General features: G+C 42.9%; 1 protein-coding gene across 3 annotated transcripts in view; it reads left to right on the top strand.

Moving 5' to 3' along the window:
- Nucleotides 1-15,681, top strand: part of CEP63 (centrosomal protein 63) — a 98,932-nt gene that overhangs the window by 13,232 nt on the left and 70,019 nt on the right. For all 3 annotated transcript variants that reach the window (XM_038744458.1, XM_038744457.1, XM_038744456.1), the window contains exons 3-4: nt 10,557-10,652; nt 15,266-15,388. In XM_038744458.1, the coding sequence (XP_038600386.1) occupies nt 10,557-10,652; nt 15,266-15,388 (219 nt within the window). The remainder of the gene's footprint in view (nt 1-10,556; nt 10,653-15,265; nt 15,389-15,681) is intronic.

Here is a 15,681-nt window from a genome sequence, read left to right as displayed (position 1 = left end):
TCTAAGCGCTGGGGAGGATACAGGGTGATCAGGTTGTCCCACGGGGGGCTCACAGTCTTAATCCCCATTTTACAGATGAGGGAACTGAGGCCCAGAGAAGTGAAGTGACTTGCCCAAAGTCACACAGCTGACAGTTGGAGGAGCTGGGATTTGAACCCGTGCGGAGAGGTGGCAGTGTGCAGTTTTCTTAATCCCAGTTTAGGTAGGGTTTTGGTTTTCTGTGCCCTGCTGCTTTTTGTAGAGAGCGGTGGTGATATTTTTGGAGCGGTCACTGGGTTCAGTGCACTGTCCTAATCTCTTGGGAAGTACCAATCAATCAATCAATCGTATTTATTGAGCACTTACTGTGTGCAGAGCACTGTACTAAGCGCTTGGAAAGTACAAGTTGGCAACATATAGAGACGGTCCCTACCCAACAGTGGGCTCAAGCGCCGTGCACTCCCTCCACAAGGAGATCACCTTTTAACAGGGGAGGCCAACCTAAAATCAGAGAAGGAGCGTGGCTCAGTGGAAGGAGCACGGGCTTTGGAGTCAGACGTCATGGGTTCGAATCCTGACTCCGCCACATTTCCTCTGTGACCTTGGGCAAGTCACTTCACTTCTCTGAGCCTCAGTTCCCTCATCTGGAAAATGGGGATTAAGACTGTGAGCCCCACGTGGGACAACTTGATCACCTTGTATCCCCCCCAGCGCTTAGAACAGTGCTCTGCACATAGTAAGCACTTAACAAATGCTATCATTATTATTATTATTATTATTATTTACAGATTACTTAGGCAAGATAATCCTTGACTGCGCAATTGAATAAATGTATGTACAAAATTGCTGAGGATGGGAATAAAGAAGTGCTTGGCATATAGTAAATGTTTAACAAATACCATCATTATTATTATTATTACCGTGAGTCTGAATGGAAAGAAAGCAGGTAAGTAGATCAGGACATTTTCTAGTTTAAGGGAGCATTATCCTCATCATACCTTAGATTGTGAGCTCCCCCGGGAACAGAAACTGGGTCTAATTCCCACCTGTGGATTTTCTCCCAGCTCCTAAATCAGTACTCCACATACGGTAAACACTTAATGGTATTTATTGAGCGTTTACTATGTGTAGAGAACTGTCTAAGCGCTTGGGAGAGTACAGAGAAGTAGCGTGGTTAAGTGGAAAGACCCCAGGCTTGGGAGTCAGAGGCAGTGGGTTCTGATCCCGGCTCCACCACCTGTCTGCTGTGTGACCTTGGGAAAGTCACTTCACTTCTCTGTGCCTCAGTTACCTCATCTGGAAAATGGGGATGAATAATAATAATGATAATGGCATTTATTAAGTGCTTACTGTGTGCAAAGCACTGCTGGGGAGGTTACAAAGTGATCAGGTTTGTCCCCCAGGAGGCTCACAGTCTTAATCCCCATTTTCCAGATGAGGGAACTGAGGCCCAGAGAAGTGAAGTGACTTGCCCAAAGTCACACAGCTGACAGTTGGCAGAGCTGGGATTTGAACCCATGACCTCTGACTCCAAAGCCTGTGCTCTTTTCCACTGAGCCATGCTGTGAGCCCCACGTGGGACAACCTGATCACCTTGTATCTACCCCAGAGTTTAGAACGGTGCTTGGCACATAGTAAGCGCTTAACAAATACCATCATTATTATTATTCAAATTCAACATTCATTCATTCATTCGGTCATATTTATTTATTCATTCATTCATATTTATTGAGTGCTTACTGTGTGCAGAGCACTGTACTGAGCACTTGGGAAGTACAAGTTAGCAACAAATAGAGACGGTCCCTACCCAACAGCGGGCTCACAGTCTAGAAGTCACACAGCTGACAATTGACAGAGCCGGGATTTGAACCCATGACCTCTGACTCCAAAGCCCGGGCTCTTTCCACTGAGCCACGCTGCTTCTCAATGAGCATTATCCTCATCATACCTTAGATTGTGAGCCTCCCCAGGGACAGAGCTATTTATTGAGTGCTATTTATTGAGCGCTTACTGTGTGCAGAGCACTGTACTAAGCGCTTGGGAAGTACAAATCGGCAGCATATAGAGACGGTCCCTACCCAACAACGGGCTCACAGTCTAGAAGGGGGGAGACGGACAAAAAAAAAAAAACCCAACAGAAGTAGAGAGTAAAACAAAACAACAACAAAACAGAGTTGGTAAACATGTTCCCTGTCCGTAACGAGCTTGACGTCTATAAGGGGAGACAGACTTTAATAGAAATAAATAATGCATAATATTTAATTTAAAATTCGATTATAAATGCTATTGCTACTTTCAGGAATCATAAGTCAGAAATTTCAGTGCTGGACAGAAAACGGAAAAGACATTTCCAAGAGGTTTAAAAGCGAAGGGAAGTGGAGAGGTAAAAAAGGTCGGGCAGAAAGAGAAGCAGCGTGTTTTAGTGGACAGAGCACAAGCCTGGGAGTCGAGGACCTGGGTTCTAGTCCCGGATCCGCCGTTTGTCTGCTGTATGACCTTGGGCATGTCACTTAACGTCTATGGGCCTCAGTTACCTCTTCTGTAAAATCAGTATTATTAATAATAATAATGATAATCATTGTGGCATTTGTTAAGCTGAGAAGCAGCGTGGCTCAGTGGAAAGAGCCCGGGCTTTGGAGTCAGAGGTCATGGGTTCAAATCCCGGCTCTGCCAATTGTCAGCTGGGTGACTTTGGGCATGTCACTTAACGTCTATGGGCCTCAGTTACCTCTTCTGTAAAATCAGCATTATTAATAATAATAAGGATAATCATTGTGGCATTTGTTAAGCTGAGAAGCAGCGTGGCTCAGTGGAAAGAGCCCGGGCTTTGGAGTCAGAGGTCATGGGTTCAAATCCCGGCTCTGCCAGCTGTCAGCTGGGTGACTTTGGGCATGTCACAACGTCTATGGGCCTCAGTTACCTCTTCTGTAAAATCAGCATTATTAATAATAATAATGATAATAATTGTGGCATTTGTTAAGCTGAGAAGCAGCGTGGCTCAGTGGAAAGAGCCCGGGCTTTGGAGTCAGAGGTCATGGGTTCAAATCCCGCCTCTGCCAATTGTCAGCTGTGTGACTTTGGGCATGTCACTTAACGTCTATGGGCCTCAGTTACCTCTTCTGTAAAATCAGCATTATTAATAATAGTAATGATAATCATTGTGGCATTTGTTAAGCTGAGAAGCAGCGTGGCTCAGTGGAAAGAGCCCGGGCTTTGGAGTCAGAGGTCATGGGTTCAAATTTCGGCTCTGCCAACTGTCAGCCGTGTGACTTTGGGCCAGTCACTTCACTTCTCTGGGCCTCAATTCCCTCATCTGTAAAATGGGGATGAAGACTCTGAGCCCCCCGTGGGACAACCTTATCACCTTGTGACCTTCCCAGCACTAAGAACAGTGCTTTGCACATAGTAAGCGCTTAATAAATGCCATTATTAGTATACAATCAATCAATCATATTTATTGAGCGCTTACTGTGTGCAGAGCACTGTACTAAGCGCTTGGGAAGTACAAGTTGGCAACATCTAGAGACGGTCCCTCCCCAACAGTGGGCTCACAGTCTAGAAGGGGGAGACAGAGAACAAAACAAAACAAATTAACAAAATAAAATAAATAGAATAGATATGGACAAGCTAAAAGGGTTGGACCCAGTCCCTACCCACGTGGGGCTCACAGTCTCGAGCCCCATTTTCCAGATGAGGGAACAGAGGGCCAGGGAAGTGAAGTGACTTGCCCAAGGTCACCCAGCAGACAAGTGGTGGAGTCGGGATCAGAACCCAGGACCTTCTGGCTCCCAGGAACAGGCTCAATATGGGACCGGGACTGTGTCCATCCTGATTGCCTTGTATCTGCCCCGGCGCTTAGAACAGTGCCGGGCACATAGTAAGCTCTTAACAAGCTAGGGAATCAATCAATCAATCAATCGTATTTATTGAGCACTTACTGTGTGCAGAGCACTGTACTAAGCGCTTGGGACGTACAAGTTGGCAACATAAAGAGACAGTCCCTACCCAACAGTGGGCTCACAGCGTGGCTCATTGGAAAGAGCCCGGGCTTTGGAGTCAGAGGTCAGGGGTTCAAATCCCGGCTTCACCACTTTTCAGCTGTGTGACTTTGGGCCAGTCACTTCACTTCTCTGAGCCTCAGTTACCTCATCTGTAAAATGGGGACGAAGACTGTGAGCCCCACGTGGGACAACCTGATTACCTTGTATCTACCCCAGCGCTTAGAACAGTGCTTGACACACAGTAAGCGCTTAACAAATACCAAAAAAAATTCCATAAAAAGAAAAAAAAATTAAAAATCCTTCTGCAAGAGACTGTGAGGATAATAAAGGGTCATACTGAGCGGGAATTGACCTTGTGCCTTTGGTTTCATTCATTCATTCATTCCTTCAGTCGTATTTATTGTGTGCAGAGCACTGTACTAAGCGCTTGGGAAGTTCAAGTTGGCAACATATAGAGACGGTCCTACCCAAACAGGGGGTTCACAGTCACAGTTTCATAAGCTTAATGCCTTATCTCCTTAAACGGCGACCTTGGTGGGCACTTTACTGATTGAGCGGGGAGATTGAACAGTTGGAATTTGAAGGCCAGAGGCCTGGAATGTGTACCTGGGAGGGGTTTGTTGAGTGGCCGGGGGCTGGCCGTTTGTCCCCCGAATGGCAGGCCTGCAGAAAATGGATAGGGCTAACAATATTTATTTCACTTGTGCATATCTATTCTATTTATTTTATTTTGTTAGTATGTTTGGTTTCCCTTCAAGGCCCTACTGAGAGCTCATCTCCTCCAGGAGGCCTTCCCAGACTGAGCCCCTTCCTTCCTCTCCCCCTCGTCCCCCTCTCCATCCCCCCATCTTACCTCCTTCCCTTCCCCACAGCACCTGTATATATGTATATATGTTTGTACATATTTATTACTCTATTCATTTATTTATTTTACTTGTACATATCTGTTCTATTTATTTTATTTTGTTAATATATACATATATGCTCCATCCCCCGTCTTACCTCCTTCCCTTCCCCACAGCACCTGTATATATGTATATATGGTTGTACATATTTATTACTCTATTTATTTATTTATTTTACTTGTACATATCTGTTCTATTTTATTTTGTTAATATATACATATATACTCCATCCCCCGTCTTACCTCCTTCCCTTCCCCACAGCACCTGTATATATGTATATATGTTTGTACATATTTATTACTCTATTTATTTATTTATTTTACTTGTACATATCTATTCTATTCTATTTATTTTGTTAGTATGTTTGGTTTTGTTGTCCGTCTCCCCCTTTTAGACTGTGAGCCCACTGTTGGGTAGGGACTGTCTCTCTATGTTGCCAACTTGTACTTCCCAAGCGCTTAGTCCAGTGGTCTGCACACAGTAAGCGCTCAATAAATACGATTGAAGATGATGATGATGATGATGAAGGACCGGGGTTCTAATCCCGGCTCTGCCACTTGTACAAGTAAAATAAATAAATAAATAAATAAATAGAGTAATAAGTATGTACAAACATATGTACATATATACAGGTGCTGTGGGGAAGAGAAGGAGGTAAGATCGGGGCGGGGGGTGGGGGGGGGTTCCTTCTGACTCCCAAGCGCGGGCTGTCTTCATTAGGCCATGCTGTTTCTAAAAGGTTTATAAATATGCCTTTTTTTGCCAAATATATTGACCCCCTATGAACCCTGTAAGGGAGTTTTTCAGGCCTCTTTCTGTGGCTCCTTACACAGGTTTTTGTGTCTTCCATCAAGGCTGCAGAGTAGAGTAGCTGTCTCTCAGAACAGAATGAGATTGCCGGTAATCAGCTGTGGGCAGTTGTGAGTGGCCCAGAAGAAAGTTTTTAGCCATCTACTCTTCTATTAGAAGTTGGATTATAGTTTAGAAGTCCATGACCCCCTTTTAGACTGTGAGCCCACTGTTGGGTAGGGACTGTCTCTATATGTTGCCAATTTATACTTCCCAAGCGCTTAGTACAGTGCTCTGCACATAGTAGCGCTCAATAAATACGATTGATGATGATGATGATGATGATGACCCGAAGCCCGCTCGACGAACGATAGCTAATCTTAACGGTATGGTACTTTGGAGGCTGCCATCTTTTTCTGCTTTCTTTTTCCTCAGAACCGAAAGATTTAATCCCAGGAAATGAGAGGCAAGGGTATCCTTGTTGAGGGTTGTTATCTCTGCGGGTTGGTAGCTTTCCTTTTTCTTTTCAGAAAATCACATTTTGTAGGAGAGGAGACTTGCTTTCTCTAAGGAAGAAATTCATTTTCTTGGCTAATGAGGTCCCGCGGGATTTCCTAGGTGTTTTTGCTAATTATAAGTTGTTGATCATATTGATGATGATATGTATTAAGTGCGTTGCATGTGCCTATCACTGTGCTTGCTCCTGGGGTAGGGGAAAGATAATCCACATGGGGCTAACAGCCTATGAGCAATGGAGAGCAGGTATTTTATCCTCAGTTTACAGATGAGGAAACTGAGACACAGAGGGAGTAATCAATCAATCAATCAATCGTATTTATTGAGCGCTTACTGTGTGCAGAGCACTGTACTAAGCGCTTGGGAAGTACAAGTTGGCAACAAGAGTAAGTGATTCACCCATGGTCACCCAGCACTGTGTGAAAGCTGGCAAGTAGGTCTACAACCCGGTTCTTTTGACTCAGATTTTTGTGCTGTTTTCACTATGCCACCCTGCCTTCCCTGAATTATGTCATTTATTAATAATAATAATGATGATAATAATGGTATTTGTTAAGTACTTACTATGTGCCAAGCACTGTTCTAAGTGCTGGCCTTAGCAGAAAGAGCACAGGCTTGGGAGTCAGAGGTTGTGGGTTCTAATTCCGGCTCCACCGCTTGTCAGCTGTTTGGATTTGGGCAAGTCACTTAACTTCTCTGTCCCTCAGTTACCTCATCTATAAAATGGGGACTAAGAGTATAAGCCCCATGTGGGACGGCCCGATTGCCTTGTATCTACCCCAGTGCTTAGAACAACGCTTGGTACATAGTAAGCGCATAACAAATACCCTCATTATCAGTGCTTGGAACAGTGCTTGGCACATAGTATGTATGTTTGTACATATTTGTTACTCTATTTATTTTACTTGTACATATCTATTCTATTTATTTTATTTTGTGAGTATGTTTGGTTTTGTTCTCTGTCTCCCCCTTTTAGACTGTGAGCCCGCTGTTGGGTAGGGACTGTCTCTATATGTTGCCAACTTGTACTTCCCAAGCGCTTAGTCCAGTGCTCTGCACACAGTAAGCGCTCAATAAATACGATTGATGATGATGATGATGATAGTAAGTGCTTAACACTGTCATTATTATTATTGTTATTATTATTACAAGGTAATCAGGTTGTCCCATGTGGGGTTGACAGTCTTAATCCCCATTTTCTAGATGAGGGAACTGAGGCACAGAGAAATTAAGTAACTTGCCCAAAGTCACATAGCGGAGCCGGGATTAGAACCCACGTCCTCTAAGTCCCAAGCCCGGCCTCTTTTCCACTGAGCCATGCTGCTTCTCATTTATGTACAAATATTCAGTTCTGTGAATCACCGTGCTCTCCATATGTTATGTTTGTTCAATCCTAAATAATCCATTTTCCTTCCTTTTGGCAAAAGCTATGAACACAGGTAAGCTCATTGAAAGCAGGGACCGTGGTCGTATTCATTCAATCGTATTTATTGAGCGCTTACTGTGTGCAGAGCACTGTACTAAGCACTTGGGAAGTACAAGTCGGCAACATATAGAGACGGTCCCTACCCAACAATGGGCTCACAGTCTAGAAGGGGGAGACAGACAACAAAACAAAACATGTAGACCGGCGTCAAAATCATCAGAACAAATAGAATTAAAGCTATATGCACATCGTTACAAAATAAATAGTAAATATGTACAAGTAAAATAGAGTAATAAATCTGCACATATATATATATATATATATACAGGTGTTGTGGGGAGGGAAAGGAGGTAGGGCTGGGGGGATGGGGAGGAGAAGAGGAAAAAGGGGGCTCAGTCTGGGAAGGCCTCCTGGAGGAGGTGAGCTCTCAGTAATAATAATAATAATAATAATGATGGCATTTATTAAGCTCTTACTGTGTGCAAAGCACTGTTCTAAGCGCTGGGGGGATGCAAGGTGATCAGGTTGTCCCACGTGGGGCTCACAGTCTTAATCCCATTTTACAGATAGGGTAACTGAGGCACAGAGAAGTTAAGTGGCTTGCCCAAGTTCCCACAGCTGACAAGTGGCAGAGCGGGATTCAAACCCATGACCTCTGACTCCAAAGCCGGGGCTCTTTCCACTGAGCCATGCTGCTTTGAACGGAGGAAGAGAGCTAGCTTGAATGTGAGCCCACTGTTGGGTAGGGACCGTCTCTATATATTGCCAACTTGTACTTCCCAAGCGCTTAGTCCAGTGCTCTGCACACAGTAAGTGCTCAATAAATAGAACTGATTGATTGATTGATTGATGTGTGGAGGGAGGGCATTTGCAGCGAGGCCTCTTGGGAAGAGCACAGGACTTGTAGTTGGTTCTAATCCCTGATCAGCCTCTTACCTGTTGTGTGACCTTGGACAAGTCACCTTACTTCTCTGCGCCTCAGTTTCTTCATACTTTCTACCCAACAGGTCTTAATGATAGCATTTATTAAGCGCTTACTATGTGCAAAGCACTGTTCTAAGCGCTGGGGGGTTACAAGGCGATCAGGTTGTCCCACGGGGGGCTCACAGTCTTCATCCCCATTTTACAGATGAGGGAACTGAGGCCCAGAGAAGTGAAGTGACTTGCCCAGAGTCACACAGCTGACAGTTGGCGGAGCCGGGATTTGAACCCATGACCTCTGACTCCAAAGCCCGGGCCCTTTCCACTGAGCCACGCTGCTTCTCTTGAGGTCTTGGGTTAAAATCCCAGTTCCGCCTCTTGTCTTCTGTGACTTGGGCAAGTCAGGTAACGTCTGTGGGCCGCAATTACCTCATCTGGAAAATGGGGATTAAGACTGTGAGCCCCATGGGGGACAGGACTGAGTGTTTCTACCCCAACGTTCAGTAGTGTACCTGACGCATAGTAAGGCTTGCTTTGAGCAGAGCACTATACTAAGCGCTTGGGGGAATACAGTATAATAGATTTGGTAGACATCTTCCCTACCCACAAGGAGCTTACAGTCTAGAGGCAGAGACAGACCTTAAGAGAAATAAATCAATTATGGAGGTGGTCTTAAATGCTGTGGGGCTGAGGGAGGGGTGAGTAAAGGGTGGAAATCCAAGTGGCGCGGGGATGCGGAAGGGAGAAGAGGAATCAGCATTTGAAGCAGGTGTGTGTTTCCTGGAAAAAAAAAAGGTGGGTGAGACGGGGATCATCATCATCATCATCAATCGTATTTATTGAGCGCTTACTATGTGCAGAGCACTGTACTAAGCGCTTGGGAAGTACAAATTGGCAACATATAGAGACAGTCCCTACCCAACAGTGGGCTCACAGTCTAAAAGGGGGAGACAAAGAACAAAACCAAACATACTAACAAAATAAAATAAATACAATAGATATGTACAAGCAAAATAAATAGAGTAATAAATATGTACAAACATATATACATATATACAGGTGCTGTGGGGAAGGGAAGGAGGTAAGATGGGGGGATGGAGAGGGGGACGAGGGGGAGAGGAAGGAAGGGGCTCAGTCTGGGAAGGCCTCCTGGAGGAGGTGAGCTCCTGGCCTCCTGGAGGGGATGAGAGGGAATTGGGGAATTGAAGGCGGGGGAGCGTTGGAGAAGAGATATTCTTTTTCTATCCACCTTGCAGCATATCACGTTCATCCGGGAGCACCAGACGTGTCCATTCTGATAATAATGATGGCATTTATTAAGCGCTTACTATGTGCAAAGCACTGTTCTAAGCACTGGGGAGGAGACAAGTTGATCAGGTTGTCCCACATGGGGCTCACAGTCTTCATCCCCATTTTACAGATGAGGTCACTGAGGCCCAGAGAAGTTAAGTGACTTGCCCAAAATCACACAGCTGACAATTGGCGGGGCCGGGATTTGAACCCATGACCTCTGACTCCAAAGCCCTTGCTCTTTTCCACTGAGCCGCACTGCTTCTTGGTATTGACACCTATCTACTTGTTTTGTTTTGTTGTCTGTCTTCCCCCTTCTAGACTGAGAGCCCGTTGGATAGGGACCGTCTCTACATGTTGCCGACTGGTACTTCCCAAGCGCTTAGTACAGTGCTCTGCACACAGGAAGCGCTCAATAAATACAGTTGAATGAATGAATGTTGTCTTTCTAACTCCAAGGGCCTCCTCTGCCCCAGATGGGCTTTATCCTTTCCATGCCAACATCATCATCATCATCATCATCAATCGTATTTATTGGGCGCTTACTGTGTGCAGAGCACTGTACTAAGCGCTTGGGAAGTACACGTTGGCAACGTATAGAGACAGTCCCTACCCAACAGTGGGCTCACAGTCTAAAAACATAATAGGGGGAGTTGCTTTGTCCTCTTGAATTCTGTTATGTCTGTTGCTTGTAATGGAAAAAAGAGTCTACCACCTGTCCATCTTTAGGTTGGGATGTTGCATGAACAAATAGAAGATCTCAACAAAGTCAAGCAAGATAGGACCAAAGAGTACGAGCAAGAGTTGAAGAAGCTTCAGGAAGAAGTGAGTGTTTAGTTCAATTATTTTTTAGATCGCAGCCACAGCTGCTTAGCCTATGGAAACACTTATAGTGTAAATACAAAAAAACACAAAAACCCCAAAATCCCAGTTTCTAAAGCACTGCCATTACCACTTAACGTTTAACAACATAAAACATAACATGCCCACATTCCTCCCCCCCAAAAATGTACATTATATAATAATATATAATTATATTATATTATATTATATCATATTATCTTATATTATATTATATTATATTATATAATAAAATATATTAAACATATATTTGAAAAAGAGTGGGGTTTTTAAATAAAGCTTGCCTCCAGATGGTGAGTGGCAGCAAATTGCGGTTTCTGGGGGAGACTGGTTTTGTGCCCTCCATCCTTTTACTGTAAAACCCGTAAGGCAGAAATTAGGTCAGATTTTGTATCTGGTTCATTGCCTACAGCATGAGAGCATTTTCTGCGGGGTGGCTATATTTTTGTAATTATTATCCAGGCTTCCGTAACACATGTATAATTTTTTTTTCCTTATATGCCTTTTTTGCACCTGAATAGGTGCATTCAGTTCATTCATTCATTCACTCGTCTTTATTGAGCGCTTATTGTGTGCAGAGCACTGTACTAAGCGCTTGGGAAGTACAAGTTGGCAACATATCATCATCATCAATCGTATTTTTTGAGCGCTTACTATGTGCAGAGCACTGTACTAAGCGCTTGGGAAGTACAAATTGGCAACATATAGAGACAGTCCCTACCCAACAGTGGGCTCACAGTCTAAAAGGGGGAGGCAGAGAACAAAACCAAACATACTAACAAAATAAAATAAATAGAATAGCTATGTACAAGTAAAATAAATGAATAAATAAATAAATAAATAAATAGAGTAATAAGTCCCTACCCAACAGTGGGCTCACAGTCTAGAAGCGCTTAGTACAGTGCTCTGCACACAGTAAGCGCTCAATAAATACGATTGAATGAATGAAGGGGGAGACAGACAACAAAACAAAACATATTAACGAAAGAAAATCAATAGAATCAATCAATCAATCAATCCATCCATCGTATTTATTGAGCACTTACTGTGTGCAGAGCACTGTACTAAGCGCTTGGGAAGTACAAGTTGGCAACATATAGAGGCGGTCTCTACCCAACAGTGGGCTCACAGTCTAGAAGCACTTAGTACAGTGCTGTGCACACAGTAAGCGCTCAATAAATACGATTGAATGAATGGATAGAAGGGGGAGACAGACAACAAAACAAAACATATTAACAAAATAAAATAAATAGAATCAATCAATCAATCAATCCATCGTATTTATTGAGCGCTTACTGTGTGCAGAGCACTGTACTAAGTGCTTGGGAAGTACAAGTTGGCAACATATAGAGACGGTCTCAACCCAACAGTGGGCTCACAGTCTAGAAGCGCTTAGTACAGTGCTCTGCACACAGTAAGCGCTCAATAAATGCGATTGAATGAATGGATAGAAGGGGGAGACAGACAACAAAACAAAACATATTAACAAAATAAAATAAATAGAATCAATCAATCAATCAATCAATCGTATTTATTGAGCGCTTACTGTGTGCAGAGCACTGTACTAAGCTCTTGGGAAGTACAAGTTGGCAACATATAGAGACGGTCCCTACACAACAGTGGGCTCACAGTCTAGAAGCACTTAGTACAGTGCTGTGCACACAGTAAGCGCTCGATAAATATGATTGAATGAATGAATAGAAGGGGGAGACAGACAACAAAACAAAACATATTAACAAAATAAAATAAATAGAATAAATAAATCAATCCATCGTATTTATTAAGCGCTTACTGTGTGCAGAGCACTGTACTAAGCGCTTGGGAAGTACAAATTGGCAACACAATAAATGCGTACAAGTAAAATAAATAGAGTAATCAATCTGTACAAACATATATACATATATACAGGGGCTGTGGGGAGGGGTTCAGTTCTTCTCTATGACGTGTTTTCAGCACACCCTTTTGCTGTTAGGGAATTAGAGAACGTCCTTCCGTCCGGATAAAACACAGCGTGCTGTCAGAAAAAATCGTTCTCCCATCTGAGTGTTTGGACTGGAATGCAATCAGCCGGTGGTATTTATTGAGCATACACTGTGTGCAGAGCACTGTACTGAGGGCTTGGCAGAGTACACGGTAACAGAGTTGGTAAAAACGCTCCCTGCCCACCACGAGCTGATTCCCTTAACTTGGGGTCCTTCAAGAATCCATGCTTTAGAGCTGTGTGAGTGTCTTTGAGTTTCTCATTTCCCAGCCAGTCCATCAGTGACATTTATTGAGCACTTCCTGTATGCAGAGCTCTGTGCTAAGCATTTGCGAAAGTAATCATCATCATCATCAATCGTATTTATTGAGCGCTTACTATGTGCAGAGCGCTGTACTAAGCGCTTGGGAAGTACAAATTGGCAACATATAGAGACAGTCCCTACCCAACAGTGGGCTCGCAGTCTAAAAGGGGGAGACAGAGAACAAAACCAAACATACTAACAAAATAAAATGAAATAAAATAAAATAAAATAAAATAAAATAAAATAAAATAAAATAAAATAAATAATAATTAAGGTATTCATTAAGTGCTTATTATGTGTCAAGCACTGTTCTAGTGTCCAACCTGATTATCTTGTATCTACCCCAGTGCTTAGAACAGTGCTTGACGCATAGTAAGCGCTTAACAAATACTATTACTGTTATCTTAATCAGGCTGGACTCAATCCCTGCCCCAAATGAGGCTTTTGGTCTAGTACAGTACAGGAGAGTTGATAGACTTGATCCCTGCCCACAAGGACCTTACAGTCCAGAGGACCATACCATATGTATATATGTTATTTATTTATTTACTTTACTTGTACATATCTATTCCATTTATTTTATTTTGTTAGTATGTTTGGTTTTGTTCTCTGTCTCCCCCTTTTAGACTGTGAGCCCACTGTTGGGTAGGGACTGTCTCTATATGTTGCCAAATTGTACTTCCCAAGCGCTTAGTACAGTGTTCTGCACACAGTAAACACTCAATACATATGATTGATGATGATGATGATGATATGTTTGTACATATTTATTACTCTATTTATTTATTTATTTTACTTGTACATATCTATTCTATTTTATTTTGTTAATATGTTTGATTTTGTTCTCTGTCTCCCCCTTCTAGACTGTGAGCCCACTGTTGGGTAGGGACTGTCTCTATATGTTGCCAACTTGTACTTCCCAAGCGCTTAGTACAGCGCTCTGCACACAGTAAGTGCTCAATAAATACGATTGATGATGATGATGATATGTTTGTACATATTTATTACTCTATTTATTTATTTATTTTACTTGTACATGTCTATTCTATTTATTTTATTTTGTTAGTGTGTTTGGTTTTGTTCTCTGTCTCCCCCTTCTAGACTGTGAGCCCACTGTTGGGTAGGGACTGTCTCTATATGTTGCCAACTTGTACTTCCCAAGCGCTTAGTACAGTGCTCTGCACACAGTAAGCACTCAATAAATACGATTGATGGTGATGGTGATGATATGTTTGTACATATTTATTACTCTATTTATTTATTTATTTATTTTACTTGTACATATCTATTCTATTCATTTTATTTTGTTAATATGTTTGGTTTTGTTCTCTGTCTCCCCCTTCTAGACTGTGAGCCCACTATTGGGTAGGGACTGTCTCTGTATGTTGCCAACTTGTACTTCCCAAGCGCTTAGTACAGTGCTCTGCACACAGTAAGTGCTCAATAAATACGATTGATTGATTGATTAGACTATAAGCTCATTATGGACTCCCCCTTCTAGACTGTGAGCCCACTATTGGGTAGGGACCGTCTCTATATGTTGCCAACTTGTACTTCCCAAGCGTTTAGTACAGTGCTCTGCACACAGTAAGCGCTCAATAAATACAATTGATTGATTATGGACAGAGACTGTGTCTGCTGATTCTGGTTTACTGTACTCTCCCAGGCACTTAGTACAGTGCTCTGGGCATAATAAGCGCTGAATAAATACCATTGGTTGCTTGACTAGGGACTGTCTCTATATGTTGCCAGCTTGTACTTCCCAAGCGCTTAGTACAGTGCTCTGCACACAGTAAGCACTCAATATCAATCAATCAATCATATTTATTGAGCGCTTACTATGTGCAGAGCACTGTACTAAGCGCTTGGGAAGTACAAATTGGCAACACATAGAGACAGTCCCTACCCAAAAGTGGGCTCACAGTCTAAAAGGGGGAGACAGAGAACAAAACCAAACATACTAAAAAATAAAATAAATAGAATAGATATGTACAAATAAATTAAATAAATAAATAAATACAGTAAAAAAAAATATGTACAAACATAAATACGATTGATTGATTGACTGACTAAGGAGATGCTTTTCCCATACATTATCATATCACTTCTTCTATTTATCATTTTTCTAGCATTTCTTTCACTGGTGCTGTTTTACCATTGTTCTTGCCCGACTTTAGGTGATCCATTTTCTCCTCTTCACCCCGATGCTTCTTGATTTATCCAGGCGTGAGAGTCTCGTACTTGCGCTCCAAGCCTGGCGAGCCGTTAAAAACGGCATTTCCTGTTTTACAGCTAGCCAGGTTGAAGAGAAACTATGAAAAGCTGCAGAAGAAGCAGATGCGCAAGTCCCGAGAAGGAACCAGAAATCCAAGGGAGGACTGTGCTGAAATGGAGAGGTTGACTGGAAAGCTAGAGGTAGGATCGCTGAAAAATCTCATTGAAAACGGGTGTTGGCCTTCACAGAGGCCAATATTTGTTTATACCGATGTCTGCCTCCCCCTCTAGATTGCAAGCTCGTTGCAGACAGGGAATGCGTCTCTTTGTTGTTATTCATTCATTCAATCGTATTTATTGAGCGCTTACTGTGTGCAGAGCACTGTACTAAGCGCTTGGAAAGTACAATTCGGCAACAGATAGAGACGGTCCCTACCCAACAGCGGGCTATTGTATTCCCCCAAGTGCTTTAGTACAGGGCTCTTCACACAGTA

The sequence above is a fragment of the Tachyglossus aculeatus genome, chromosome 1, assembly GCF_015852505.1.
Source record: "Tachyglossus aculeatus isolate mTacAcu1 chromosome 1, mTacAcu1.pri, whole genome shotgun sequence".
NCBI lineage: Eukaryota > Metazoa > Chordata > Mammalia > Monotremata > Tachyglossidae > Tachyglossus > Tachyglossus aculeatus.
The sequence above is the reverse complement of the archived record's forward strand: the minus strand, read 5'-3'. Positions and strand labels throughout refer to the sequence as shown.